Genomic DNA, 27,705 nt, shown 5'->3' on the forward strand with positions numbered 1-27,705 from the left:
GAATCTTTTGCAGAAAAAATCCATATTCATGTAAAGAATAGTGAATACAAATATGTGTTGGTTACCAAATAACATGGTGTTTGCAATTTGCACCAGTGTTAATTGATTAACTGGTTTATTGATGAAAACAGCTGGTTATGAAAGTGAATCAAGCACAAATGATGTTAGAGAATATAATAGGTGGGAGCCCTTTACAGTTTTACATATGCATTATAATTGAATTTTTTAGGTTGGAACTAAAATATTTTTGTGCCCTTTAGAGGTACCATTAGTCAAGTCACTTCCAAGGTAGCATAGTATAAAACAAAAAAGTTACAAAGAGCATTTAGATTTCACTAAAAATGTGCAAATTTACACATTGCCCCCAAACGTGACTGAGTTAGTTTGCATGCAGCATAGTATGCTGACAAAATTACAATTCCTATTGAGTTTAATAATATTAATTTATCTCAAAGAATAGAAAGTAGCAGTTCTTAAATAGACTGTTATACCATCAATTAAAATAATAATTTAAAACAAATACATAGACACATATGTATTAGTTAATTGAGTATCCACGTACTAAGAAATGTTTTTGATTCTTTTAGGATGAACTCTTGCATCAGAGCTTTCAGGCTAAATCCTATTGTTGGGCAGATCAAATTATGGATTCTCATGGTTGTGCAGCATAGCTCTGTGAATAAGCAGAGTCCTGAAAATCTAGCTGAGTCATTCTTGACAGCAGCACAGTTCATGCTTTGGAAGAAGATTCCAGATTTGCACTGCTCCAAAACCAATAGTACTAATTGTTCAACTAGTAATAGTCATCCCTGTGTCTAGGACTAATTTCAAGATTGTGATGTTGGTGTTGGATGCCAAACACAGAACAGGAACATATTTCAGAGTAGCAGCCGTGTTAGTCTGTATCCGCAAAAAGAACAGGAGTACTTGTGGCACCTTAGAGACTAACAAATTTATTAGAGCATAAGCTTTCATGGGCTACAACCCACTTCTTCAAAATATATATTATTTATATATCACAATAAATAATAACAAATATATTGTATAATTTTAATGTATTCATATTAAGAAGTGCTTCTTATCTTTGGAAAACTTAGCAGATTGGTCTCTTACAAATGAATCTGTTTCAAGATATTAGGGCCCTATCCAGCTCCCTCCCTCACCTCTCCTCTCAATGATATCTCCCTTTGTATTCCCTCCCACACACATCTCCTTGCCATGGCATGTAGGACCCTAACCTCCCATTGAAGTCCATGGAAGAAAAGGATTCTTATTCACCAGTGAGTGTTATATCAGGCCCTTAGTCTCTACTGTTTTTGGATGAGAAATACATATTTCCCAATTACCATATTTATTAAAATGATCCAGAAATGATATCATAAATAAAATAAAATAAAAATAATCCAGAATGTGTCACAAATTCTCTGTATTTTCTTGAATGCTGTACTGTGTACTTGTGCTGAAGCTGAAACCTTTTATACTATCACACATGAAAATACATGTATCCAGCCATTTCCCTTGTAGCTCCCCATTTGAGGAATAACCTTTTCAGCTGAACTAAAGCCACTGTGAGAATCAGATTTAGTGCTGCACTGTACTAAAATCATCCTCTTTGGGGAAACTACTAATCCTAAAGAAGATCCAGCATTGAGCATAAAATACTATTTAGACTGTGATAGGCTGCAGATTCCCAGTCATTTTTTAGTCCCAAAATATTTGTTTGTTTGTTTATTTAGAGATTAAAATGCATCCCTTATACAATTTCTGAGCATAAATATAAATACTGAAAAATACATATAATGTATTAACAACTAACCTAAATAGACTCCCAACACAGAATAAATTGTTCTCTGTGCATCGAAATTGCATCCCTAGACAAAACTGAGCTAATAGATAGTCCTGTTGTGGAGAACAGCTTTGCTTTTTTGGACAAAAGAAGGAAGAGAAATTCATAGCCCAACATTTTTTTACATTTAATCAGAGGTCTCAACCATGGATATGATTGGACCATAACAAAAAGACGACAATATTTTTCAAATGTTTTCCTTAACTCCCTCTTAATTTATTTTCATAGAATTCTCTCTTTAAAAGAGAACAACATTGCTGTATTAATTTATACCAGGATGGGTTATTCTTGTTTTTATTTTTATTATTTTAATAATTTTCTTTTTCTACCTGATACAAGTTTTATACATTTGAGCATTGTGAGTATCCTTTAATTCTGGGACAGAAAGTTCATGTTCTGATTTTTTTTACCCTTACTGTTCTTTTCTGTTTTGGCACTTTCCTTTTAGCCAGCAAGGTGAAACACAAGGCTATTTTGAGGCCTCCATTAATGTGTCTTCATTAGTTTCCTGGTCAGAGAGCATTCAGAAAATTAAAATTTGGCCTCCTTTCCACACCTTGTGATGCCAAGCTGTTTCATTCAAAATACAAATGATTTTTCACATGCCTGGGGAGTAAAAATCCTGAGGCTGGTCCCAAAGTTGATGCAAGTACAAAACACCATAGTTGCACTATCTGGCTGACTTTATTTCTCTTATTTTACTGCCAATTCTCTTCATTCCTGTTCCTTCAATAATTATTATTATCATTATAGTACTGCCTTGGGACTTCAACCAAGAACAGGACCCCCCTGTATTACTCACAAACGTACTGTAAGGGTCACTATCTACCCTGAAGAGCTTACAATTTAAGTAAGCGAAAAAAAAGTTGAGGGATAAGGAATATAATGTAAAAGCAGAGTGAACAAGGTGATGGTCTGCAAATGTCATGTTACGTCAAAGCGTTTGTTTCTTTCATTCTCATATAAAAAAAGATAGGGTTTTTAGAGAAAGGATTGGCTGAATAGAGAGAAAAGGGAGGCAGAGGGGTAAACTGATCAGAAAGCATATAAGAGGAGTATGAAGAGCAATGGAGTGAAGCTGAAATGAACAGACTGTGAGGGAGGGAGTTGGAGCAAACAACCAATCAGCAGAGGGGAGAGAATGTCCAGAGTAAAAAATGTGCACAGCTGTCGGGCACTGATGACATCAACAGAGTCCAAAGCAGTCCCTGCTTGAGCTGCTATTCTCTTCTCCTGCTGGCTGGCTATCTGGCTGTCTTCTTACATCAATTTTTTTTGTCCCCAAGCTCGCATGGCTTCAGGGAGGGGTTAGGTTACATGGGCCTTGGTGTCCCCAGGGAGGTGGTGTCCCCTGCACAGTTCTGGATCTTAGGATGGTATGGAAGTGGTAACCCTGGCTGGGTCTCCGTTCCTCCATGGTACGGCTGTATCCGCTTCAGACACTTTTCTGTTGCTAAGAGAATCTTTAGTTAACTCTTCCCAGCAGTTCCTTTTGTCCTGAAGCTCACATGGGTGGAGAGAGGGGATGATGCTGCGTGGGCCATGGTGCCTAGGCATGGGGAAGACTCCCCTGTACATTTCTTGCTCCAGAGGTGCTGGGAGTGGTGATGGAGGGGTAATTAATCTCTTTTTAAACAAAAAACCCTATTGCTATATTGTCTATATCAGAATGGATGCATTCATATGTTCAGTTTGTGCCCATTCATGTATCCAGGTGCTACATAGTTTATGTGATACAAATTCTAGCTTATTTAAGATCAGAAACTCTAATGCTAACCCCTGCACAATAGAATGTATATCTCTTTGGCATGAAAGACAGGAGATTGCTAATAAGTGTGTCAAGATTCTTTGGTCTCTCACCATGTTCTTCATATCTTGGAGGGGAGTAAGGGCATGTCCTTCATTTTTATTATGGTAGACATCCTTATAGTCCTTGCTGGTCTTATGGTATACAAATTGTATGTAGTGGATGAAGTGGCTGGGGAGAAGACTGAACACTGATATTGGAGAACCTGCTAAAGGTATAATCAGTTGCATTGTGGAGAAATTTTACAGTCCTCTGTTGTGGCTCTGCTTGTGTCAAATAGAACTTCTTTCTCCTTGGTCATAGCAACTACAAACCTCAAACTGATGGAAGTATGTGTGGCAAGTGTTAGGCAACTACTTGACCTCTTCAGTGGCTCTCTTGTGGGGAGACATGTCTCTCTGAGTTCCATCATGTCCTCCTTCCTGTTCAGCATGTATGAAAAATTGCTAGGTGAGATTGTGAAGTGTTTTGGACTGCAGTGTCCTCAATATACTAATGATGCTTAGCTCTACATGTCCTTTTCACTGACTCCAGAGTTTGCAAGCTTATTACTCTTGAAGAGCAAGATAGAGATCTGTGTAAAAGTGAATAGACTGTGTCTCAACTCAGATAAATTGAAAGTTATGCTCTTTGCCAAGATAAAGCACTTGCAGAGTTGAGTGGAGGTGATATCTGCAGCAGTCAAGTTTGCAAAAATGCTTTTAAACCTTTTGGTGCTGTCTGATTCATCACAGTCCCCAGATGTTCAGGTAGTGCCTTTAGCTTGTGCTGCCTTTCATTATCTATGAATGACCAGTCTCTGACTTTTGCTTCCTAATGTGGGTCAGGCAAAAATTTTCCTTTTTTTTTTAGAGGGGACTGCAAGGGTTATGTAGCCTAACCCCCAGGATTAGCCAAGACAGATGGCTATCAAGCTTCTTTTTGAAAACCTCCAGTGAAGGAGATTCCACGACTTCCCTAGGCAATTTGTTCCAGTTACAGTAGGGAAGTTCTTACAGTTAGGAAGTTTTTCCTGAGATTTAATTTAAATCTGCTGTGCTATAGTTTTAACCTTTTGCCTCTTGTCCTGCTCTCTGTGGCAAGAGAGAACAAGTTTTCTCCATCTTCCTTATGGAGTCTTTCAAGTATTTGAAGACCACTATCATGTCCCCCCCTTTAATCTCCTCTTTTCCCAATGAAACATACCCAGTTCCTTCAGCCTTTGCTCATATGGCTTACATCCCTTTGATCATTTTTGTCTCTTGCCTGTGGATCCTTTCCAGTTTCCCTACATCCTTTTTATATATCAGTGACCAAACTTGGACACAGTACTCCATCAGAGGCCTAACCAGCGCCAAGTTGAGCAGTACTATCACCTCCCATGACTTGCATGCATTTGCATTTTTTTTTTTTTTGCAACAGCATCACATTGTTGACTCACGTTGAGGTTATGATCCACCATAACTCCCATTCTGTATTTGTTCATTTGCTTTTTCTTCCCTAAGTGTAGCAGCTTACATTTGTCTTTATTGAAGTTCATTTTTGTTGTGTATAGTCCAGTTCTCCAATTTATCAAGATCTTTCTGAATTTTAGTTGTATCCTCCAAAGAGTTTGCAACCCCCCTCCACCTTTGTGTTATCTGAAAATTTAATCAGTATGCTCTCTAGTCCTACATTCAGCTCATTAATAAAGATGTTAAATAACACTGGACCCAGAACAGATCCCTGTGGAACCCCACTTGAGACCTCCTTCCAATAGGACATGATTTCTTTGTTCGTGGTTGTTTAACCAATTATGTATCCACTTAGTGGTAGTTCTACAGAGCCTGCATTTCTCCAGCTTACTTATGAGAATGTCTTGTGAGACTGGGTCAAAAGGCTTGCTAAAGTCCAGGTATATTATGTCCTCTGCATTCTCCCTATCCACCAAACCAGTTAACTTGGCAAAGAAGGAAATCGAGCTGGTTTGGCATGATTTGTTCTTGATAAGTCCCTGCTGCTTGCTGGTGATCACCCCTTCATCCTCCAGGTATTTGCAAATGGAATGTTTTATACATTGCTCTAGTACATTTGCAGGTATTGAGGTCAGGCTGACTGGTCTTTAGTACCTCAGCTCCTCCTTTTTCCTCTTTTAAAGATTGGCACTATCACTTTTAGGCTAGGCTACTTCAATTCTCTTTATGTAGAACTGCCATTGAAATCTTCCTAGAACAGTGGTCCCCAAACTGTGGGGCACAGAGGAATGTTCAAGCGGGCACAGCAGGGCCCGGGCCAGCCCCCACAGAGGAGCGGGGAGGGAGTGCCACCCAGCCCCACTCTGCCCCCAGCTCTACTCCAGGCACAGCTCTGCTTCCGGCCCCAACCCCAATTGTAGCGCTGGCCTCAGCTCCTGGCTCCCTGCATAGCCGTAGTCCCACTCCTGGCCACGGCCCCAGCCTTGCCCCCAGCCTCAAGCCCCGACCGCGGCCCAGGTGTGGCTCTGCCCCTGACCCTGGCTGCAGTCCCAGCCCCCTCCCCCCCACGGTTCCGCTCCTGGCCACAGACCCTCCCCCAGCCCCTGGCTCCCAGCCCAGCTGCGATTCCACCCCAGCCCCGGTCCCAGCTTGTAACCAGGGCCGGCTCTAGGCACCAGCCAAACAAGCTGGTGCTTGGGGCGGCACATTTTTAGGGGCGGCATGGCCGGCGCCAGAATGCCGCCCCTAAAAATGTGCCCCGGCTGCCGCTTCTCGCCCTCCCTCCCAGGCTCTCAAGCCTGGGAGGGAGGGGGAGCAGCGGCACGCGAATCGGCTGTTTCGCGCGCCGCGGCCGCTCGGGGTCTCCCCCTCCCTCCCAGGCTCTCAAACCTGGGAGGGAGGGGGAGATCCCGAGCGGCCGTTTCGCGCGCCGCTGCTCCCCCTCCCTCCCAGGCTTGAGAGCCTGGGGGGAGGAGGCAGGGCTGGGGATTTGGGAAAGGGGGGAGTTGAGGCGGGGCCGGGGGTGGGGTAATTAAAAAACGGGCGGGGGGGGCGGCCAAAATTGTTCTTGCTTTGGGCGGCAAAAATCCTAGAGCCGGCACTGCTTGTAACCACCATTTGGGGAGGGGGAGGGCAGACAGGGGTAAGGGATGGGAGCAGTGTAAAATATTTGGGGACCTAGAAGCTGTAACTAAAGCAGAATACAGCTGTCCATATAACGAGTATGGCAAACTGCAGTGAATATACAACACATTGTCTGAGGTCTACCTTCTTGTTTGCTCTAAGTGCAATTGTAGGTGCTTGTGATAACCGCTGAAGCTCAGAAAGATTCAGGTGGGACCCAGTTCTTTGAAAGAGAGCTTTTGACCCAAAATCCCCATTGCAGCATTTACTGTGCCAGTTAAGATTAGATGGACAATTCTTGGTGTTAGTTCCTGGACTAGAACTCTTTAGAACATTAGAACTCATTCTCCGTTTAGGGTCTCGCCTCCGGAATTTCCTTCCCATACCCATCAGCTGCAACCAGAATCTAGTGAGCTTTGTGATTCAGTACAAGAAATACAAGATGTATTTATTCTGATTTTGTTTTGTTTGATTTTTGTTTTGTTTTTAGGTTTTGACTTTTTATTACTAGAAAAATGACTCAGTTGTGCTGCCATTTTTGTAGCCATCAGTTTTGTGTTCTCAATCGGACTTATTTTGGGTAGTTTTATGCAAGTGATATTTTTGTGAGGGTGTTTTTTTGTAAAATGTGTAGTAAGTTTATAGCTGCCAGGGCGATAGGTGTTGTATGAATAAATAAAATGAATTAAAAGTGAGAACCATAGTCTATTTTCTCTGTACAGTTTTTTTCTGACAATTTGCTTTAGATAAATTGGCATGACCTCAGTATTTCATTATTCTTTTTATTTGCTTATACTTGCTAAACTTCCCTTTATTTAGTAGAATACCTAGGTATTCCTCTAAATTCTATGGTGATGTTACTTACTTATATAAGGTTACTTTTAAGCCTTCGTGGAGGCTGCTATATGTATTTATAGGTAGATTATTTTGTCTGCATATTGCATTTTTACATAAATTTCAGTAATACAAAGGAGCTGTTTAACAAATACTCATAATTAATTCACCTATATTTTAACAAAGGCTAATCCATGTTCCAGTTTTCTTTCAGTGGCATAATTGCAATAATATTATATAGATAGATTATCTGGAAAAGTTTCTTTACATGTAATTGTCCTTCAAAAGTTGTGTATGTACTATGAATTCTATTTTAGATGTAATGCTAACCCAAATTATTAACCAAACCAAGATGAATGTGGAATGTGGTTCTCTAAAGAAAAATGTTATTTCATTGTGCTGAGTGGGATGATGAAAGTTAATGAAGCCTGTTTTCCCTAGAAAGTCACAAAAGAACCACACAGTGGTTCTTAGTGATATATAGAAATCAGTGGTCTCATTTGAATGTTTAGCTAGAAGCCCCTATGGAAAAAAGTTTGAAATTAACATTACATCAAAGATGACTTTTATGTAAAAGTATACATACTATCTTATGGTCCTCTGTTTATACTCTTAATAAAATATAAGTTTAAGCAATAATTTTTTAAGGCTATTGCCCACAACATTTTAATACTTCTAACGTGTCTATTAACATGCAGTTTGCATAGTAAAACCAAATTACAAAATAAAGTCGCACATATTACTTCTTTTTTCTGATAGCAACCCCCAAATGTAATATAAGGTTCTGAACTTCAACAGTGCAATTTCAGAGGCCTAGAACACATGCTTGCAAACAGAACATGTTATCATAGTCAACACAGAATAGTAGTGCTGGGTTACTGGGTAGCTTGGCTGTTTTGGAACTAGTTAGGCTTTTGTGTACATAGCCCTGGCCTCTGGAGGCTCTCTTGAGCTCTACAGGGATGTGTGAAGGTTGGATGCTTAGACCTCATTGTTTCTTGGGCAGAACAGGGTTATTGATCAGTTTCTTGTACCCTATACAGGTTTGTCCTATGGAGAGGAAGAACTGGCTATTAGATACTAAATACACACTTTTCTTCCTTTACTGAGTTGCAATTCTTGCGGAACAAGTGTTAAGTGTAGGATCTACAAGACATGCTATGGTTTTCTTCACTGTAAACCTGTTTTTGGGGGTATATTCAGCCGTATTCGCTAACATTATCTTTCTATTTCTACACCTGCTGAGCTAAATGCTTTGCAATAACATCAGTCTGTCTAAGCAAGAAAGAGCTAATGTTGCAAAACAAGCTTTTGTGCTTCAAAATTGAGTCAAATCTATTATTATTAATAATTAATTATTATTATTACTACTACTATCTTTGTGCAGATAAAAAAAACAGGCATTAAGCCAAAAAAAAAAAAAAAGTTCTGCCCTGGGATCATAACATGATTTTATTTTGAAGTCAGAAACTGTCATGGAGCAGTGGTTAACTACCCAGACAACATACGTGCTGTTGCATGGCATCATTCTCTAGTAATACCATGCTGTCTCTGGAGAACTCAACCTTGAGCTGGAGCGGCTAGTGAAAGGAAAGTTAGAAAAGTTGATTTACATTAGAAAACATTGGTGTCTGTTCCAGTTATGCACAATACTTCCTTTTAAAGTTTGTTTTTATTTAACTTAAAATTGAGGTTTGGGTTTTGGGTTTTGTTTGAAAGAATAGGGGAGAAAAATGAACTGCCAACCCAGTAAAAAGCTATATTTTATGACTTTGTCTGTTATTTTCTTTCTTAGTAAAGGCAGATTGCTGCTGTTGGGTGGTGATGGTTTTTTGGTGTTTGTTTGTTTTTTATTCCCCCCAATTCAGCTCTCTGTCTCAGAAATGAAACAGGAATTATCTCCCCAAACCTGTTTGTGATTTTTAATCTGCTGTCTGTAGCCAGCTATCTCTACCTCTTATCTCATTTTAGCTCCCAGTCACATTTCTCCTTTTCCTCTAGACATTTATTTGTGATGAAATGTTTTAAGTAGGTGAATGCTTTTGAGCAGAATGAGGACAGTACCTGGAAAAGAAAAGGCTTTCACAAAATATAAATGTACTGACTCTTTTTGTGAAAGCTTCTGCATTTGTAGCGATACAGAATTAAAAAGATGCAATAGTGGTTTGCAGTTCAAAAAAGCATTGAGGGATTGTAAAAGTAAATATAAAAAACTGACGGAAACACATGTAGGAGATTTTTCTTTGTTTTTAACACAGAATAGCAGAATTAAGGTTTTACATATGGGTGAAAACAATTTGTCCTGAAACTTCATCCAAAACAAAATGAACCATGCTAATTTCTTTCAGGTTCAAAAAGTTTAGCGTTAGAATTTTTATTAAATCCTAATACATTTTTTTTACTTTTTAGCACCTCAGGTGCAAGTATTAAAGTCTGATAAAAGAGACTGCTTTTGCAGTATCAGTAGTGCAGCTATAAAACCAAAGCGTATTGAAAATTTCACAAGAAAACCTAATCTCGTGAGATTTCCAACCTGATTTTCAGACCAAAGAAGTTCACAATGCTGTATGTTTGGAGGAGGTTCATATGATATCCCATATATAAAATCATTACCATGCTTGCTGCACAATAGATAATCTGTGCTAAATCAACTATACTGGACATTTTATGAGAATGTATTAAAATTATATGAATTTGTATCTATCATCATATCATCTTGAGACATTGCATACATATGCATTTCAACAAAAATCTACCTCTCCTTTGATCATGCTTGAGAATAAAACAAACTGAATGCATTTTTCATCTGTTCTATAGATAAGATATTTTTCCTGCCATAGAAATCATTGTCTGACTGTTTGCTTGCCAGCAAAGAGCCTATAAACACAAACAAAACAAACCACCTACACTGGGGGTCAACTGTGTGCAAACCACACACAAAGCATGAGTAAATAGGCTTTACACAGGGGATCTAACAGAAACTGGGCAGGGAGGGAGGCAAGCAGGCAGGAGTCCCTCTTCCAAACCCAAGAACCTGTATATTATAGCATGTGTTCACTTTGTTATGGTCTGATACCACAGCATGAACCAGAACTGAGCAGGGGGATGCAATATGCAAAAAACCTCCAGAAATCACATGTATCAAAAACCTAACTTGAATTTTAAAAAACACTGCATGTGATCAGGCTTTTCAGTCTGGTCAGAGTTTGTACAAGGGGTGAGAGGAGCAGTCCCCCAAAAAGGAGGGCTGAAAAAAATGCAAGGCTTCTGAAAACCTTAAAATAAATAAATAAAGTGGAAACATTAAGTATCAAATGTACCATATGTTTAAAAAATGAGAACTAATATACGTGGTGCAGAAATATTTTTTTACTTATTTAAACTGCTGAGAAATACTATTTGGGGGAAAAGATACCCACTTAAGAAGAAGGCACTACAGTCCATATTGCTTGTTCTGTTTAATACATGTCTTGGATATGCTAGAGGCATTTGGTGACACACCCAATGCATGCATTAGCTAGTTCAGCCATATGGCCTGTTGTGTTTTACTGGTTAATTTAACCATCTGTCATGTAAATAATGTTTAAAACTTGTATTCATTTTGAATGCTTGGGTTCACTATGCTTTCTTCTCTCCTTGGTCTCTTGGTCCCCAGGGTGCTGCACATTAAGAGCATTATTCTGTTCTTTGACATATCTCAAAAAATGTAGCTGTGTGCTATCTCTGTGCACTATGAATCAAAGAGTGATATCCTCATTCCGTTCTTATTTGGCCAAAATTGCTACTGAAGTCAATGGGAATTTTGTCTGAGTCAGGATTTGTCCCTGGATTATATCACCATTATGGTACATCATATACATATTTCACCCATTTCTATACTTATATATGTGCTGACATTTTTTCTTCTATGTGCTTCTCTCTGGTTCTCAACCAGTATTCATTGTCATTTCTTTACTGCATATAATGAAACCAGTTTAATAGCTGAAGTCAACAGTATGAGATAAATAAAAGATCATTTGTTAAAACTTCTAGGGTTAAAAAAGTTGAGCTGGCATAGTATATGTCTGATCGGGACTAGTGTGAAAAGTTTTTACAGAGAAATAGGTCACCTAATTTCCTTTTCCTCGCCGATTAATTTAACATTATACATTGAGATATACTATAACTGGAATTGTAGTCTCCAGAATGCAATGCATTGAAGTAGTTTGGAATTTTCTCTATACATTGAGGTTTCACTATGTCAGAATCAATGAAAGAGACTTCTGTTGTATATAGGAGTCCCCCATTTCTCACATCTTGCTCCTGAGCATTAGAAGCAAAAAGTACATATTGACCAACAATACATTTACTTAACTAGCATGTGTCAAAGTTAGATTCAGGACTCACAATTTGTTAGACCACTCTGTTTATTAGCACAGCGCTCTGCTAATACACTTAGATAATGTGAGCACCATGCAAGACCCACACTACCTTATTTTATACAGATAAAAAGGGTGCGAACTTAACAAGAGGACAAAGAAAGCAGAACTGACAAGTTTGCCTGAGGCTAGACATACATATTCAATTTCCTTACTAACTTTTACAGATCTCCGGTTAATGTTCCACCATTAGCTTAAGTGGACTCTTTGTTTATGCCTTAGTGTATCTTTTCCTGACACCTGTATTTCAACATTCCTTATTTCTGCTTAAAGGTACATACAGCATTTCTTTAATCCATTCTATTTTTACAATATAATTCATTCTACTTTCTCACATGTATTGTACACTTTTTTTGTAGGGACAGTAGCATTTCATGACATGCTTCTCAGAGAATAAATAGGCATGTCAATGAATTTTCAGCTGTGGGATGCCATTTAGGTCAAAATTCCCAGTGTGACATATTTCACTACACTGAAGAGCATACTGCATTCCAAAGCTAGAAAACACGGCAGTCCTTTTTAATTTTGTGTATGAGCCATTGTGTCACTTCACCTATGGGCATACTGTAATGGGACATCTACTGTTACAACTTATATTGAATTATCCATACACATTAAATGAATAATATTAACCATACTCTATGTCTCATGAAAACCTTACAAATTCAGATCAAAGAAGTTCCAGTCATTGCCTTATGAACCCAATTTTCCAGACTGCATTACATCACAAGGTGCTAAGTTTGGCACTTGGAACTTTGAGTCATCTGAAACATGAAAATCACATGTAGCCAGTCAGCATCTGAGTAGATCTGTGTGTGGTGTTTACCTAAGTGTTGCACTCAGTAAATGTGTTCTTGAGAAACATGTGTCAGATGGTAATATAGAGACTAGCTGGTGTGTGTGGTTAAAGCGACCAACTTTGAGCCAAATCAGATCTCATTAATGGGGTTCCCGTATTATACACCTGGTGAACCTGCCACTTTGGTGAATGGAGGTTTGTTGTTGGAGCAAGAATTTGGAATTGAGGCCTGCTGCTAACCCTTCAAATGCATAGTTTATCCTACTTTTTGGTGATGATTCATGTGTGTATCTTTCATGGGTTTCCTATGGCACAGTGTTGGTTACCTGCTGCCACCACCAAGTTTCTCACTTGGAAATTTTACCTCAGGACGCCGCTGCCTCTCCTCACTTGTTACAAGGACCCTATCCCGATGAATGGGGGTCTCAGATAGGTATGGTAGGTATTTTTCAAAGGCCACTGCAGAAATCCCCCTTCACCACAGCTGCACTCCAGACTCCAGTCAACAAACTTGTACTTTATTATTAAAACCTATGAAAAACTCAGGCATTAATAAGCTGGCAGGATCCACTGTCCTATTTAAGTCCTGGCAAGTCTCATTTCATAACCCAGTTCAGGCTTCCTTTTTATAACCCATGGAGTCCAATGTCCCAGTCTGGTCTCTCTGCCACCATCTTGGCAGCCCAGACCTCTATTCCTGATTAATCAGTCTCTGGAATCTGGAGAGATCATCTCTGGCAACTTCAGCCAGCCCGGGTCAAACCACCGCCAGCTGATGAGTCTACTCACAGTGGTCCTCCCACTGCTGAACTGTTGAATGAACATTCCAGGATGGCTCCTAGAACCAAATGAGACCTCACAGAATGCTCAGGTTTCAAACCACTGTCTCACTTCCACCCACATATTTTATCTCCCACATACCTAATACCTAAAATAGTATAGAAATAGCACAACCCCTAATGTTCTCCTCAGGAACCAGTGGCTGTATTGAGCTCTAAGACCTAGAGAGGAGGGGAGTGCATTACTTTGCTCAACTCTAGCTGTTCAGAGCATAACCTTGGATGTCTAAGAGCCCTGTCCAATGGTCCAGCAGATGATTGGTGGCTGAAACAGGAGAATTTCACAGGGGGAATAAAGAAGTAATGTGATATATAAGGTTCTATCGGTGGTCATATTCACCTGATATACTAGAGATATTAAGATCTAGCTTTAAAGTAATTTTTTTTTAAATTACAATTAGACATATGTAAGGTCTATAATGTAAAGAAGTATTTTGGCAATTTATTGAAATGTATATAATATACACAGACTGTAATTGCTCCTTTGTCTAGTAAATAGATATTTAGTCGATTTGATTTAAATTTTTCAACCAAATAATGTTCTCTGTCAAAAATGATTTTTTTTGGGGGGGGGGGGGGAAACATTCATTTCCCACTATTTTTTATAGTAACTTCTAAACATTAAAATTTCCTTTTGTTTTCAGTTTATTGAAATTTTCATTTCAATTTTCAAAACCCAATAACCTGACATTTTGGAATTTTTTCCCCATTTCCCCCCTTTTTTTCCACTGAAGAATAACAATAATAATATAATTAATGGAGATATCCCATCTCCTAGAAGGGACCTTGAAAGGTCATCAAGTCCAGCCCCCTGTCTTCATTAGCAGGACTAAGTACTGATTTTGCCCCAGATCCCCCCTCAACGATTGAACTCACAACGGTGGGGTTAGTAGGCCAATGCTCAAACCACTGAGCTATCCCTCCCCCTAATGCAATAGAATATATAGGGATTTTCTTTTGTTTTTTTCCTCACTTTTTACTTTCTCTCAGACACTTCATAAATGATCTAAAAAGGGGGTAAATAGTGAGTGGCAAAGTCTGCAGATGATATATTACTCATGATAGTTAAATACAAAGCTGACTGCGAAGAGTTACAAAGGGATCTCACAAAACTGGGTGACTGGGCTATAAAATGCCAGATGAAATTAAATGTTGATTAATGCTAAGTAATGTACACTGGAAAACATAATCCCAAATATACACACAAAATGATGGTGTCTAAATTAGCTGTCACTACTCAAGAAAGAGATCTTGGAGTCGTTGTGCATAGTTCTCTGAAAACATGTGCTCAATCTGCAGTGGCAGTAAAAAAAAGCTAACAGAATGTTTGGAATCATTAGGAAAGGGATAGATAAGACAGAAGATATCATATTGCCTCTATATAAATCCATGGTATGCCCATATCGTGAATCCTGCATGCAGATGTGGTCACTCCAGCTCCAAAAAGATACATTGGAATTGGAAAAGGAACAGAAAGGGGCAATAAAAATGATTAGGGGTAAGGAACAGCTTCCATATGAGTACAGATTAATAAGACTGGGTCTTTTCAGATGGGAAAAGAGATGACTAAGGGGGGATACAATAGAGGTCTATAAAATCATGACTGGTGTGGAGAAAGTAAATAAGGAAGGGTTATTTAATCCTTCTCATAACACAAGAACTAGGGGTCACCAAATTAAATTAATAGGCAGCAGGTTTAAAACAAACAAAAGGAAGTATTTCTTCACATCATGTATAGTCAACCCTGTGGAACTCTTCGTTAGAGGATGTTGTGAAGGCCAAGACTATAACAGGGCTCAAAAAAGATTTAGATAAGTTCATGGAGGATAGGTCTATCAATGGCTGTTAGCCAGGATGAGCAGGGATGGTGTCCCTAGCCTCTGATTGCCAGAAGCTGGGAATGGGCTACAGGGGGTGAGTCATTTGATGTTTATCTGTTCTGTTCATTCCCTCTGAAGCACCTGGCATTGGCCACTGTTGGAAGACAGGATACTGGGCTAGATGGACCTTTGATCTGACCCAGTATGGCTGTTCTTATGTTTTTATAGCAGACAACCAATCAACATGATTTCTCTGTGTGATGCTGTGGCAAAACAGACTAATTTGATGCTTATATGTTTTAGCAGGGGAGTAGGGTTTAGGAGTAGGGAGGTGATTTTTACCTCTGTATAGGACATTGGTTAGACCGTTACTCAAATACTGCATTCAGTTTTGGTGTCCACATGTTCAAAAAGCAACAGAGAGTCCTGTGGCACCTTTAAGACTAACAGAAGTATTGGAGCATAAGCTTTTGTGGGTGAATGCCCACTTTATCAGACGCAGATGCATTTTTACTTTTTCCACTCTGTAACTTGTCCTAAGATAGAGCTGTTCTGAAAAGTTACAAAGTACCCAAAGGAAAAGTGAAATGCTGTCACTGCCTCTGTAACTTTTCAAAACTTGTAGAAGTTTTGCAAAGATAGAGTGGCATTAGGAAAGCTGAAGAAAAACGGGGGAGGGAAGTGAGGGGAAAAACAAAACTAAACAACATAAAAAAATGGGGGAAAGGGATTTAGTTAAAAAAATGGGGGAAAGGGATTTTTTTTTCAAAAACTGAAACAAAAATTTAAATTAAAAATTAAGCTAAAATTGATTCAAAGCAAACATTTTGATTAATATTGAAAATTTCCTGTGAAAAATCAAAACATGTCCAAACATTTTTTATTTTTCCTTTAATGGGGGGGGGAAACTGTTTTTTCCTATCAGCTGTAGTATTTACATTTTAAAAAACCTTAAAACTAGTGGATTTTTGCTGTGATGTGACCTTTGTAGGTTGTAATATATCACATATATTGGGAGAAAGCAGATTCAGAGGTGGATAAATGAGAAGAATGGTTGGACGGTGAGGTAGATTGGTATGAAGTTATGAGGATGGGGCACTAAGGGCATTGATACAGTGGAGGAACAAGATTTGGTATCAGATGGATTACAATAGTTCAATATGGAGGAGTTTTGTGTTCAGTTTTGGTTTAACTGATTAGTCTTGTGGCAAGAAGACTATGGGGATGGTATTGGCCTAAAATAATTATTTTCATTCAGATAGAAGTGAGAGACCTACTAGCTTGAGAAGGTGGTTTTGTGGGAGGTTGTTACTCCTCGCCTTGATACTAGGGGAACTAGAGAGTATAATGACTTCCAAGCCAGGTAAGGCAGGGTGGTGTTTGGAGAGGTTGTTTATTGTTCTCTCCCTCCACATACATATCATAGTTGAGTATATCCAAGGTGGAGAAAGGGAGAGAGAGTTTGCCTTTCTTTAGAAGAAGGATCTTGCACCTTGTCTGGGACAGTCTTGCTTGGAACCTCAGCTATGGCCATTCTCATGGCTGAGAAGATTAAGCAACTGTAATATATGCAAGATATATGGATTGATGTTGGTGCCTTGGTTTATCTATGCCCCGTAGGTATGATATGTGGCTAATGAAGATTTTAGAATCTTTGATTTATAATGGATGATGCTCCAAACTTTTTCTGTATAGCATAGACATGACTGGAAATATAGCTGGTCTTTATCTTTCCTTCCTTGTCAGTATTACTAGGGTTAGGGTTCTATTCTGTCAGCTTTTCTTTCCAACATTTTGCTGCGGCAGTTGGGGCAGATAGTAAGTTGCCTTTGGCATCATAAGAATGGCTATACTGGGTCAGACCAAAGGTCCGTCTAGCCCAGTATCCTGTCTTCCAACAGTGGCCAATGCCAGGTGCTTCAGAGGGAATGAACAGAACAGGTAATCATCAACTGATCCATCCCCTGTCGCCCATTCCCAGTTTCTGGCAAACAGAGGCTAGGGACACCATCCCTGCTAATCCTGGCTAATAGCCATTGATGGACCTATCCTCCATGAACTTATCTAAATCTTTTTTGAGCCCTGTTATAGTCTTGGCCTTCACAACATCCTCTGACAAAGAATTCCACAGGTTGACTGTGCGTTGTGTGAAGAAATACTTCCTTTTGTTTGTTTTAAACCTGCTGCCTATTAATTTAATTTGGTGACCCCTAGTTCTTGTGTTATGAGAAGGATTAAATAACACTTCCTTATTTACTTTCTCCACACTAGTCATGATTTTATAGACCTCTATCATATCCCCCTTAGTCATATCTTTTCCAAGCTGAAAATTCCTAGTCTTAGTAATTTCTCCTCATATGGAAGCTGTTCATCAGTATACATATGACACATCGCTCTATGTCTTGTTTGCTGAGATTGGGATTTGGATAAATGTGAGTTACTGGAAGTTTGATTCAAACACAACAGCGATGATGTTAGATTTAGGGGAAGGATCTTTAGGGTACAATGGGGATCCCAATTGGAATTAGAGTCCAAATTGGCCTCAGTGACCAAAAGTGTTTTTTCCACCCCTCTATACCTGATAAGATATTTGTGTCTGCTTTTCTTATCTCATGACCTTGACACTTTTCCAGACATTTTGTCCTCTACACTGGATTACTGAAATATGATGTCTAGAACACTGTTTCTCAATGACCGATCTGTGGACTGGTGCCGGTCCCTGAGATTTCCCTGATGCAGTTTAGAAAAGCAACAAGCCAGTCCCTGGTATCAAAAAGGTTAAGACACACTGGTCTAGACTGACTCTTAAAGATCACCCTTGAAGCTTCAGCTGTTGCAGAATGCAGCCATCTGCCTACTTTGTCCGGTTAGCACCAGGGAGCATACTATACCTGTTCTTTGCCAATTGCACAGGTTTCCTGTATGTTTCTGTCTGTGATTGGAGGTGCTAACTCTGTTCTATTGGACAACAAATAACCTATAGCAATCCAGAAATATGTTTTAATAAATGCCACTGTCCTATGAGGATCAGGGGAGCATTATTGAGCTGGGGTCCATGGGATTTACTTCTAGATCCCTGAGCTCTGTACAATTTAGAGGCTCTGCAGAACCTGAAACCCATCCCCCTAGATTGGAACAGGCAATAGAAATTTAATGAGACTGAAATAACAGTTTTTGTGGCCTTTTTCTGAGGGGAGTGTTTTGGTCCTAAAAGTCTCCAGAAATACAATATCAAAATCTGGGAGCTGATTTTCAGAGATGTTGAGCCATCTGCGGCTCTCATTAACTCTCAGCTTCTCTGAAAATCATACATATAGACTTTTTGATGGGTGGAATACATGCTTCAGAAATCAGTGTCTGTTTTTCCCTATTCCGATAGTTTTTGGCTAGCTGATTATTTTATTATTTTTGTCAGATTTAAAGTAAAATGTGCAGTAAAATCATGTTGCTCCCACACTTAGAATTTGTTTGACGAATTAAACCTAGGTCAGAATTATAAAAAATAAAACAAAACTTGAAAATAGGAACTGGATAATGAAAATGCTAATAGGCCAACAAGTATAGAAATATTAGCAAATTTCTCTCTTTCTTTCTCTAAAACAGTCCTGTTTGCAAGGCTAAAGTGCTGAAATGAATGTTCTGCCTTTTTGTCTCACAATAAAGCTTTAGTGTTTTGGCAAAAGGCCATGAGTCAGTCAGTGCTGCTAGTTTCCATTATTTCCTGTTCAAATATTGGCACTTGATTATTTAGAGTGAAAGTGGCAAAATCACACATCATCTCATAGGAATGAATCATGTTCCATGTTGCTACTGCACATGTTAAAGGCTCATATCAGTTGAAAGTACACATTTCTTGATTTATACAAGTACACATCTTGACAAGTGCTGTGCTTGATACTCATTTATACCAACCAAATTGTGCACTGATAATTATCAAATTATGCAAAATGATGTACACTGTACATAACATTATTCTGTAGTTTCATTAAGTAGCTCATCAACAGAAAAGCTGCAAATCTGTCAGGAAGGATAATAAAATATAACTGTTTATATTTATTTGAATTCTCACCATCTATGAAGAGAAATGAAAGTAACTGATGTGAAAGTATAAATTCTAATAAAGTGATAAACCTGATCTCTAAAATATAATATCTGTTATGTTGTGTTGAGGTTTCTATTTTTCAAAATGTTTATTAGATATTTTACTGACTTTTTGTCTTATTTGAGAATCTTTAGCAGGTAACCCCAAAATTATGGGGGAAAGAATCACTATTCACTACTTAGAACCCAATCCTGAAAACACTAGCGCAGGTACTTCAAGTACATAGGTAGTCCAAGTGATTTCAGGGGCTTCCCAGCTCTGTCACTTATCTGCTGTGTGACCTAGGGTGAGTCACTTCAGCTCTCTGAGTCTGTTTCCACGCCCATCCCTTGTCTGTCTTGTTTATTTAGATTGTTATTTCTTTTGGGGCGGGGGCTGTCACTTGCTATGTGTTTGTGCTGTGCCTAGCACAAGGGAGCTCCAAACTCAGATGGCCCTCTAGGTCAGGGGTTGGCAACCTTCGGCATGTGGCCCATAAAGGTAATCTGCTGGTGGGCCGCGAGACATTTTGTTTACAATGACCATCTGCAAGCACGGCCCCCTGCAGCTCCCAGTGGCCACGGTTCACTGTTCCCGGCCAATGGGAGCTGCGGGAAGCGGCGGACAGCACGTCCCTGCGGCACGCGCCGCTTCCCGCAGCTCCAATTGACCGGGAACAGTGAACCATGGCCACTGGGAGCTACAGGGGGGCCATGCCTGCAGATGGTCAACGTAAACAAAATGTCTCGTGGCCCACCAGCAGATTACCTTGATGGGCCGCGTGGTGAAGGTTGCCAACCTCTGCTCTAGACAATACTATAATGAAAATAATAATAAAAAGGGATTATGTGGTTTTTAAAATTAAACAAATATATAAGGGATTGTAGAATCAGGACTTTAGGTCCTTAAGAGAAAATCTTTAGTGTTATATAAAAGAGGAGTTGAATTATGCCTTCTCCCACAAAATTAGTAGCATAACCATTTTAAAATGTCTTAAAAAGATTAAGAAATGCTGCCACTCAAGTTAGTGGAAAAGTTCCCAGTGATTTCAGTGGGAGCAGGAGTCATTTTTGGAATAAAGTCATCTTTGGAATTCTTGGTAAGGTATCCAGAACAGCAGAGGGTAACATGAGTTCTTGTCAATGGCTGTGGTGATGACAAATCACATACTGGATTGATTGAGAGAATATCTACTGATCAATTATTGATCTTTCTTTCTTTCTTTCTTTCTTTCTTTCTTTCTTTCTTTCTTTCTTTCTTTCTTTCCCCCCTCTAAAAAATCTGTTCTGTATTGTCTCTAAACCTTCAACAGCTTCCCAACTCTAGAGAATGTGCTTTCATCTCAGAACTGTCTGGTATTTATTTTTGTGCCTTGCATTATAATATTTAGCAAAATGAAAATACTGTTTACCTTTTGTATGTTTTACTTTTGTATGGCTTCCCCCAATTTCATTCTTGGAAATAGATCACAAAGCAGACAAACATAACCAAGATACTTATGTTAAAAAGTGAAACAAATGTTTAGGCTAATTGCCAAATCTGGAAGTTTACAAGTCTCTGTTAATAACCTGATAGTAAAATATTACTTTTTATTATTAGAATAAGAAAAATAGGGATAAACTCTTCAGTCTTGTAAAATGCAGATTCATCTTTTTTTTAAAATATTTTATTCCCTGAAGATATGTTTAATTTATTCATCCCCAGAGAATTTAGTCTGTGAAAAGCCCTAGCAGTCTGGTTTCTACACAGTCTAGGACAAAAGTGCTGATGAGGCATATCTGCTCTGTCATACTTCACGTGAAGCAGTGAGAAGGTCTGCTTTGATGATGTGAACAACACGTTTATTCATCAGCTTTAACTTACTTCATTTGTAGATTCACCATGTGGACACAGCACGTGGGGCTAGTTCTGGCTTTCCTCCTGATATTTCTAATTTGGCAGTTGAGCCCTTCAATAGGGTTCCCCTGGATAAGGCAACTTGCCATGTTTGTTAGTCCCTGTGTGAGAAAATTATTTTTATTGGCCCTGTACAGTATTTATTTATCTCTGAAATATCTTCTGCCTTTTTAGGAAATCAGGTTTTGACGCAAAAGCAGACAGTTGGGTGATGCCGATAAGATGATTAATTTGCATCACTGGTGCCATTTCATGTTATTTTTCTTTGCATTTTAAAAATTCTTTGTTTTGTTTTTGTTAAAAACAAGAGTTGTCTTCAAATATGCTTTTTGTCAATTTGGATCCTGTTTCATGGAGGATTTTCTCTCTTAAATGTCCTGTATAAATCTGTTTGCAGCTGGGTCTCGGGCATCTTACAGCAGCCAGCACAGCCACCTTGGCTCCGAATTAAGGGCGCTGCAGTCTCCAGAGCACCATATAGATCCTATTTACGAAGATAGAGTGTATCAGAAGCCCCCTATGAGGAGTCTCAGCCAGAGTCAGGGGGACCCACTGCAACCAGCACATACAGGAACTTATCGCACTAGCACGGGTAGGTGGAAATAATTTGTAAAATTGTCTTTTATGGATAAAGTGTTTTACTTCAGTACTAAATCTCTAAATTTTATTGGTAATGCTAGAAAAGTTTATACTGTATTTGTAACTTGAAAAAATGCCTGATACAAATTGCAGAAGGCATTGTTGCAGATAAAAAAGGCAATCCCCTCTACTTCCTCCCCCTCCCCGCCCCCCAAAAAATCTCAGGCAGAAAAATCTTAGCATTGGGACTATATGTTTTGTGGTTTTAGTATTTTTGTCTCTTGTGGTGGGAGGGAGAAAATGTTTTCATCAAGCTTTTAAATGCCTTATTTAAAGAAATCTGATTGTTTTCAGATAACTAATCTAATTGCTTTCTCCTGATAAAATTTTGTGTGAGTCTTAAAAAGGGCTGCAAGGCATCTTCCTCGTGAAAATAATGGGACATTTACATTTTTGGAACTGAAGCAAACCAGGACCAAATGCGTTCTCTGTCTTTCTTTCTCTCTTTCTCATATTATATATATGCAACATACTCATACACTGTAGACATACAGATATGAATCATAAAGCTTCAGCATACCAGAAAAACAAAGCTGTTGATATCACTGATTCATCTGTAATGTAATAATGAATGATCATCCATGTTACAAGTTAGTGTACAAGTCCTATTTGCAGAGTGTCCTCTCAGCTATGTAAAATAGCTCTATATTTGGGAATCCACAAATAGATATCAAATCAGTAGGGGTACTTAATGCACTAAGGAAGCAGAACGCACAAGCGTTAGAGCCAAAATAGTCTAAAACATGTAGAAATATTAATAACTTACATTAAGAATTGCAGTATTGAGCAAATTTCTGACATGTTTTTCTTTGTTGTATCAATCAGACACTGGAGATTTATGTCTCTTCCCAAATCAGAAGCTTCCATTTAGAATTGACAGAAGAAGTGAAGCAAAATTAAAAATATCTGCAAAACTGACTTTTTGCTTTACAACAAGATGTCAGGCTTTCTTTTATTATGTTAGGACCCAATCCTGCATTTCTCGCTTATCCCATTGCGTGCATGGAAGTTTGGGATACGCAATGAGTATAGGATAAAGCCCTTAGAAGGGATTCAGAGAAATGTAAAACCCTTTGTTGCTTAATTTAAATTCTTGTAGTATCTAGTTATTACTGGAGAATGCCACTTAGTTAATACTGTTAAATGCCAATGAAAGAAGCTAGCATTCATGTACAATATAACTTTTGCGTGGAATCATACTTATATCCAGACATAACAACTCTGGTATTAAAAGAATAATTGGGTTGCAAAGTGTAGCACAGGACCCCTGCCTCAGTTGCTGAGCAGGAGGGGAAATGATCAGTGAATGAGGCGGCTGTTTAATATTCATTTTTATTCTCATCATTCAGCATCTGGCCTCACACTTCATACACTGCACACTTTCCAAACCTTGCCTTAAATAATATTATTTTTTAATTATGTATTGGTTTTCCAATAGCATTCATCACAGGACTGTCTGATTGCCCCATACCCATTAATGGATTTATCTTCGCAATACCTCTGTGAATATTATCCCAATTTTACAACTGGAAAACTGAGGCCTAGAGACTGATTACTTAATTTTCAGAAGTGTTGGCTCATGGAAGTTCAATGGAGCAGTGAGTGCTCAATGCCTGTGAAAATTTGGCCATAATCTGACCCAGGTTCACACAAGTCTGTGGCAGAGGAAGAAATAGAACCCAGATCTAGGACCTGGAAACCCCTTAGGCCAGTGGTGGGCAACCTGTGGCCCGCAGACCACACGCGGCCTGTCAGGATAATCTGTTGGCAGGCCGCGAGACAGTTTGTTTACATTGACTTTCCATAGGCACGGCCTCCCGCAGCTCCCAGGGGCTGCGCTTCGCCGTTGCCAGCCAATAGGAGCCGCAGGAAGCAGCGCACGCCACAGAGACATGCTGGCCACCACTTCCCGCAGCTCCCATTGGCCAGAAACGGCGAACCGCGGCCCCTGTGAGCTGTGGGGGGCCGTGCCTGTGGACGGTCAATGTAAACAAAATGTCTCACGGTACGTCAGTGGATTACCCTGATGGTCCATGTGCCGAAGGTTGCCAACCCCTGCCCCACACTCAGACCCTCCACACTTGGATCCTGCCTTGCTGAGCCTGTCTGCCCACACCTTGTGTACCTGGCATGGAGAGGCAGGGCCCTGGGGTATTTCTAGGGCAGGTCCAGTCCTTGTGCTCTGTCAGGGTTGGGTGCAGCCTCACTGCTGAATCCATGTCCAGGGGGGAGGAGCTGCACAGAGATCTCCCACCTTTGTGCAGCCAGTGGCCTGTGCGCCTCAATGCCATGACGGAGCCTCCACATTTATTTGACAAATAACATTTGCGGAATTCTGCAGAATTTTAAAATATTGTGCACAGAATTTTAATTTTTTTGGCACAGAATACCCTCAGAAGTAACTATACAAAGAGAAAAATTACTGAGGCAGGAGATCTTGCCTTGTTTCATGCATGCATGCATGCATTTTGTGTGTTACTTCAAGGAAGACTGGAGTCTTTCACAGCCCTGCCTTCTTCCAAATATATATATATATACACACACACATACTGCACTTAGGTAACCCGTTGATTGTTAGATTATATAATGATCCAGCGTGCATGGTTAAATAACTTATTTTTGATACTTAATACATAGCAAAATTAAAACAGTCACAGTAAGGTGCATCTGCAATCTAGGGATTGTGCTGTGCCAAAGTTCAAATTTATTTAATCTACAGTTGAGGTAGTAGTACCCAAACAAACAAACAAACAAACAAACAACAATCTACAGTTCGTTTGTGGAGTGTGTTGGACTAGTATTTACAAAACGGTTAGCTTACTCAGGTTAGTTGACAGTCAAGGAACTTGAGTTAAAACAAAAGCAAAAACTCAAGTCTTGACATCCCTGTTGTCCACAGCACAGGATCTACACATTGTTGTCTTTTACAGTGGGTTGTCAAAGCCATGCCTCCTCTGGTTTGTTGCACATTAGTTTTTTTTGCAGGTCCATCAGGCTGTATGTGAGCTTGCTGACAGATATTTTTTGCTTTGCACTTCTGTCCCATTTCTTGCCTTTTTTCTACAAAAGGGAACATATGGCTCACAGTGGGTGGTATAGAGACATAATTTTGATAAAATAACTAAAAATGTTAGTCTCTATAAAAATAGAGTAAAATATTAGAATTTTTTAGAAATAATCACAATTCAAGGTTCAGTGTTTCAAGATTAGAGTCATATTTTTATTGTTTAGAAAACTACAATCTTTCCAAAGAAAATTAGACATTTTCTTTTATGCAAATACTGAGTCTGATTTTTCTCTCCCTTTCCCCTCGTTTTATACCATTGTGACTCCACTGACTTCAGAGAAATTGCTCCTGATTTACAGTGGGTGTGAGGGAAGAAATAGCCCCACTGAATAAAACACTTCATTGTAATCTCTGTGGCATCATATACAGTTAACATCTTTTTTGTTTTACTTCTCCATTTAGATATAAAATCAGTAATGAACTTGAAATAATTTTTTCTCATAGAATAGGGTAGTTTATATCAGCAATGAAATTTAATCTAAAATGACAAAACAAAAATTAAAAAGGTTATTTTAAATTTGCTTTAAAACAGTGGTTCTCAAAGCTGGTCTGCCACTTGTTCAGGGAAAGCCCCTGGCAGGCCGGGCCGGTTTGTTTGTGGCGGGAAGCGGCGCGGGCCGAGGGATGTGCTGGCCGCCGCTTCCCGCCGCCCCCATTGGCCTGGAGCGGCGAACCGTGGCCAGTGGGAGCCGCGATCGGCCGAACCTGCGGACGCGGCCGGTAAACAAACCGTCCCGGCCCGCCAGGGGCTTTCCCTGAACAAGCAGTGGACCAGCTTTGATAACCACTGCTTTAAAAGACATATTTTACATGCATTAGAATGTCTTTTTCAGCAATGTCTATGTTTTGAGTTTATCAGCACTTGATCAAACTGCTGTCTGCTGTGTCATTTTTAGTGTGAAGACTAACAGCTTCAGACCACCAGAGCTTATTCATATTTAAATTTGCTGATAAAAATGTAATGAAAGCTATGCAAAATTCTACTTCTGAAATGTGACTCTGTAAAAATGGCATTGTCGAATTCCAATTTTATTGTGTTTCAGTGGTTTCCTTATTAAATATGCTCAGTTTACAACTAAAAAGATTATTTTCTTCCAGCTCTGAGCCATGCAAACTCAGCTTGGTTTTGGGGAGTCAGGCTAAGGATTCCTTCTTTCTCATGCATCATCAGTTGTATAAAGATTCTGCAGGCCAATTTATATCCAGTGCAGAGCAATAGTGTCTTCACTGAGGTGGTATAAGTACATCTAATCAACATGCAATCGGAACTTATAAAACAATCTTATTTGTGATGTGTGAGCCAGATAAGAATACCACTCACTCATATCTGTATGGACTTTGAGGTGCTAACAAGTCAAATATTTTAAAGAGTGGGATGTGGAATAGTTTTTTTCACTTCAGCAATTGGATATGACTGTGAATTATCCACAGGGAGCACCTCCTTTGAGTAAGAAGGTGCATTTTTTACATAGTCACTCTTCAGAACAGTACTTGTACATTACTGAGAAACTCACTGTTTTATGTTATTTCCTTATAATAAACATTATCAGCTGAAAAGAGAATCTCAGCTTCCAAATATATTCTTCCAAATTTCTTTTGCTGATGTTCCAAATTATCACTTAATGCAAAACAGAAAAGAAATCATTTTTTGTTTAACTACAGTTTGGGGAAAGTTAATTTCAAAAAATCTTTGTCTGTTTTGTATGATTTCTGTGTTCTTCACTGGTCAAAGAGCAGCCATACAGTCCTAAAGTGCAATAGATATGTTCTAAATATCAAGCATTGCTTCCTGCTGTTTTGGATTGTATCATTCTGTTTTTGCTTTGGCATGAATTAATGTGTTCTGCAATGGCATACTGTGATGCAACAGCTGCAGTTTAATTGAGGACCACAGTGGTAAATCACACACCATGGAGTTATGGATATAGGACCTAACATATTCAGGGAAATAGAAAAAAGGAGGTTATCCATACCTCCACATCTCTGTTAGTCCACTAATGTTGTGATAATAGAACTGTTCTGCTGACTAAGACATCCAGGTTTATAACATTAGAAAAGGAGGGAAATTCAGAAGAAACAAGTAAGGATTTAAATATCTTTCATACTAAATAAAGTAAATATGCGATAGTATAGTGAACTGAATAGTGAATAATGAAATCACCCCAAATTGATAGGAATTCATATTCTCAGTTTAACTGGCAGCTCCTTTTTTATTTCATTAGTTTATTTAGTTTTTCTTTTTGCATAGCTTTAAGTCACTATTGCTTATTTTTACAAAATTACAAATTTATCCTGGAAATAACATTTGATTCTGATCTCACAATGGTTTTGACAAATGTAACCCCAAGTATTTGGATGGAGGAATCCTGATTAACATCTGAGTAAGTGAGCTCAGAATCAGGCCTTACGTGCCAAATTCTGCCCTTAGATACATGAGGTTAACACCTACTGATGGCAATTGAAGTGGTATATGCAGGTTAGTCTTAAAAATCATTTGTCAAAAGTAATATTAAGGTTCTTAAGAGCATCGTCTCCTCTTTCCGCTATATGGAGGGGAGAGAATGTTACTTGCACAAATCGCTGTTCAGGGGCCAATAAAGAGC

At 39.1% G+C, this 27,705-nt stretch overlaps 1 protein-coding gene across 2 annotated transcripts in view; it reads left to right on the forward strand.

Moving 5' to 3' along the window:
* CTNND2 (catenin delta 2) overlaps positions 1-27,705 on the forward strand; it is a 535,412-nt gene that overhangs the window by 57,047 nt on the left and 450,660 nt on the right. For both annotated transcript variants that reach the window (XM_065399924.1, XM_065399925.1), the window contains exon 3: positions 21,794-21,988. In XM_065399924.1, coding sequence (XP_065255996.1) covers positions 21,916-21,988 — 73 coding nt within the window. In that variant the 5' untranslated portion in view covers positions 21,794-21,915. The remainder of the gene's footprint in view (positions 1-21,793; positions 21,989-27,705) is intronic.

This window comes from Emys orbicularis, chromosome 2, assembly GCF_028017835.1.
Source record: "Emys orbicularis isolate rEmyOrb1 chromosome 2, rEmyOrb1.hap1, whole genome shotgun sequence".
Lineage (NCBI taxonomy): Eukaryota > Metazoa > Chordata > Testudines > Emydidae > Emys > Emys orbicularis.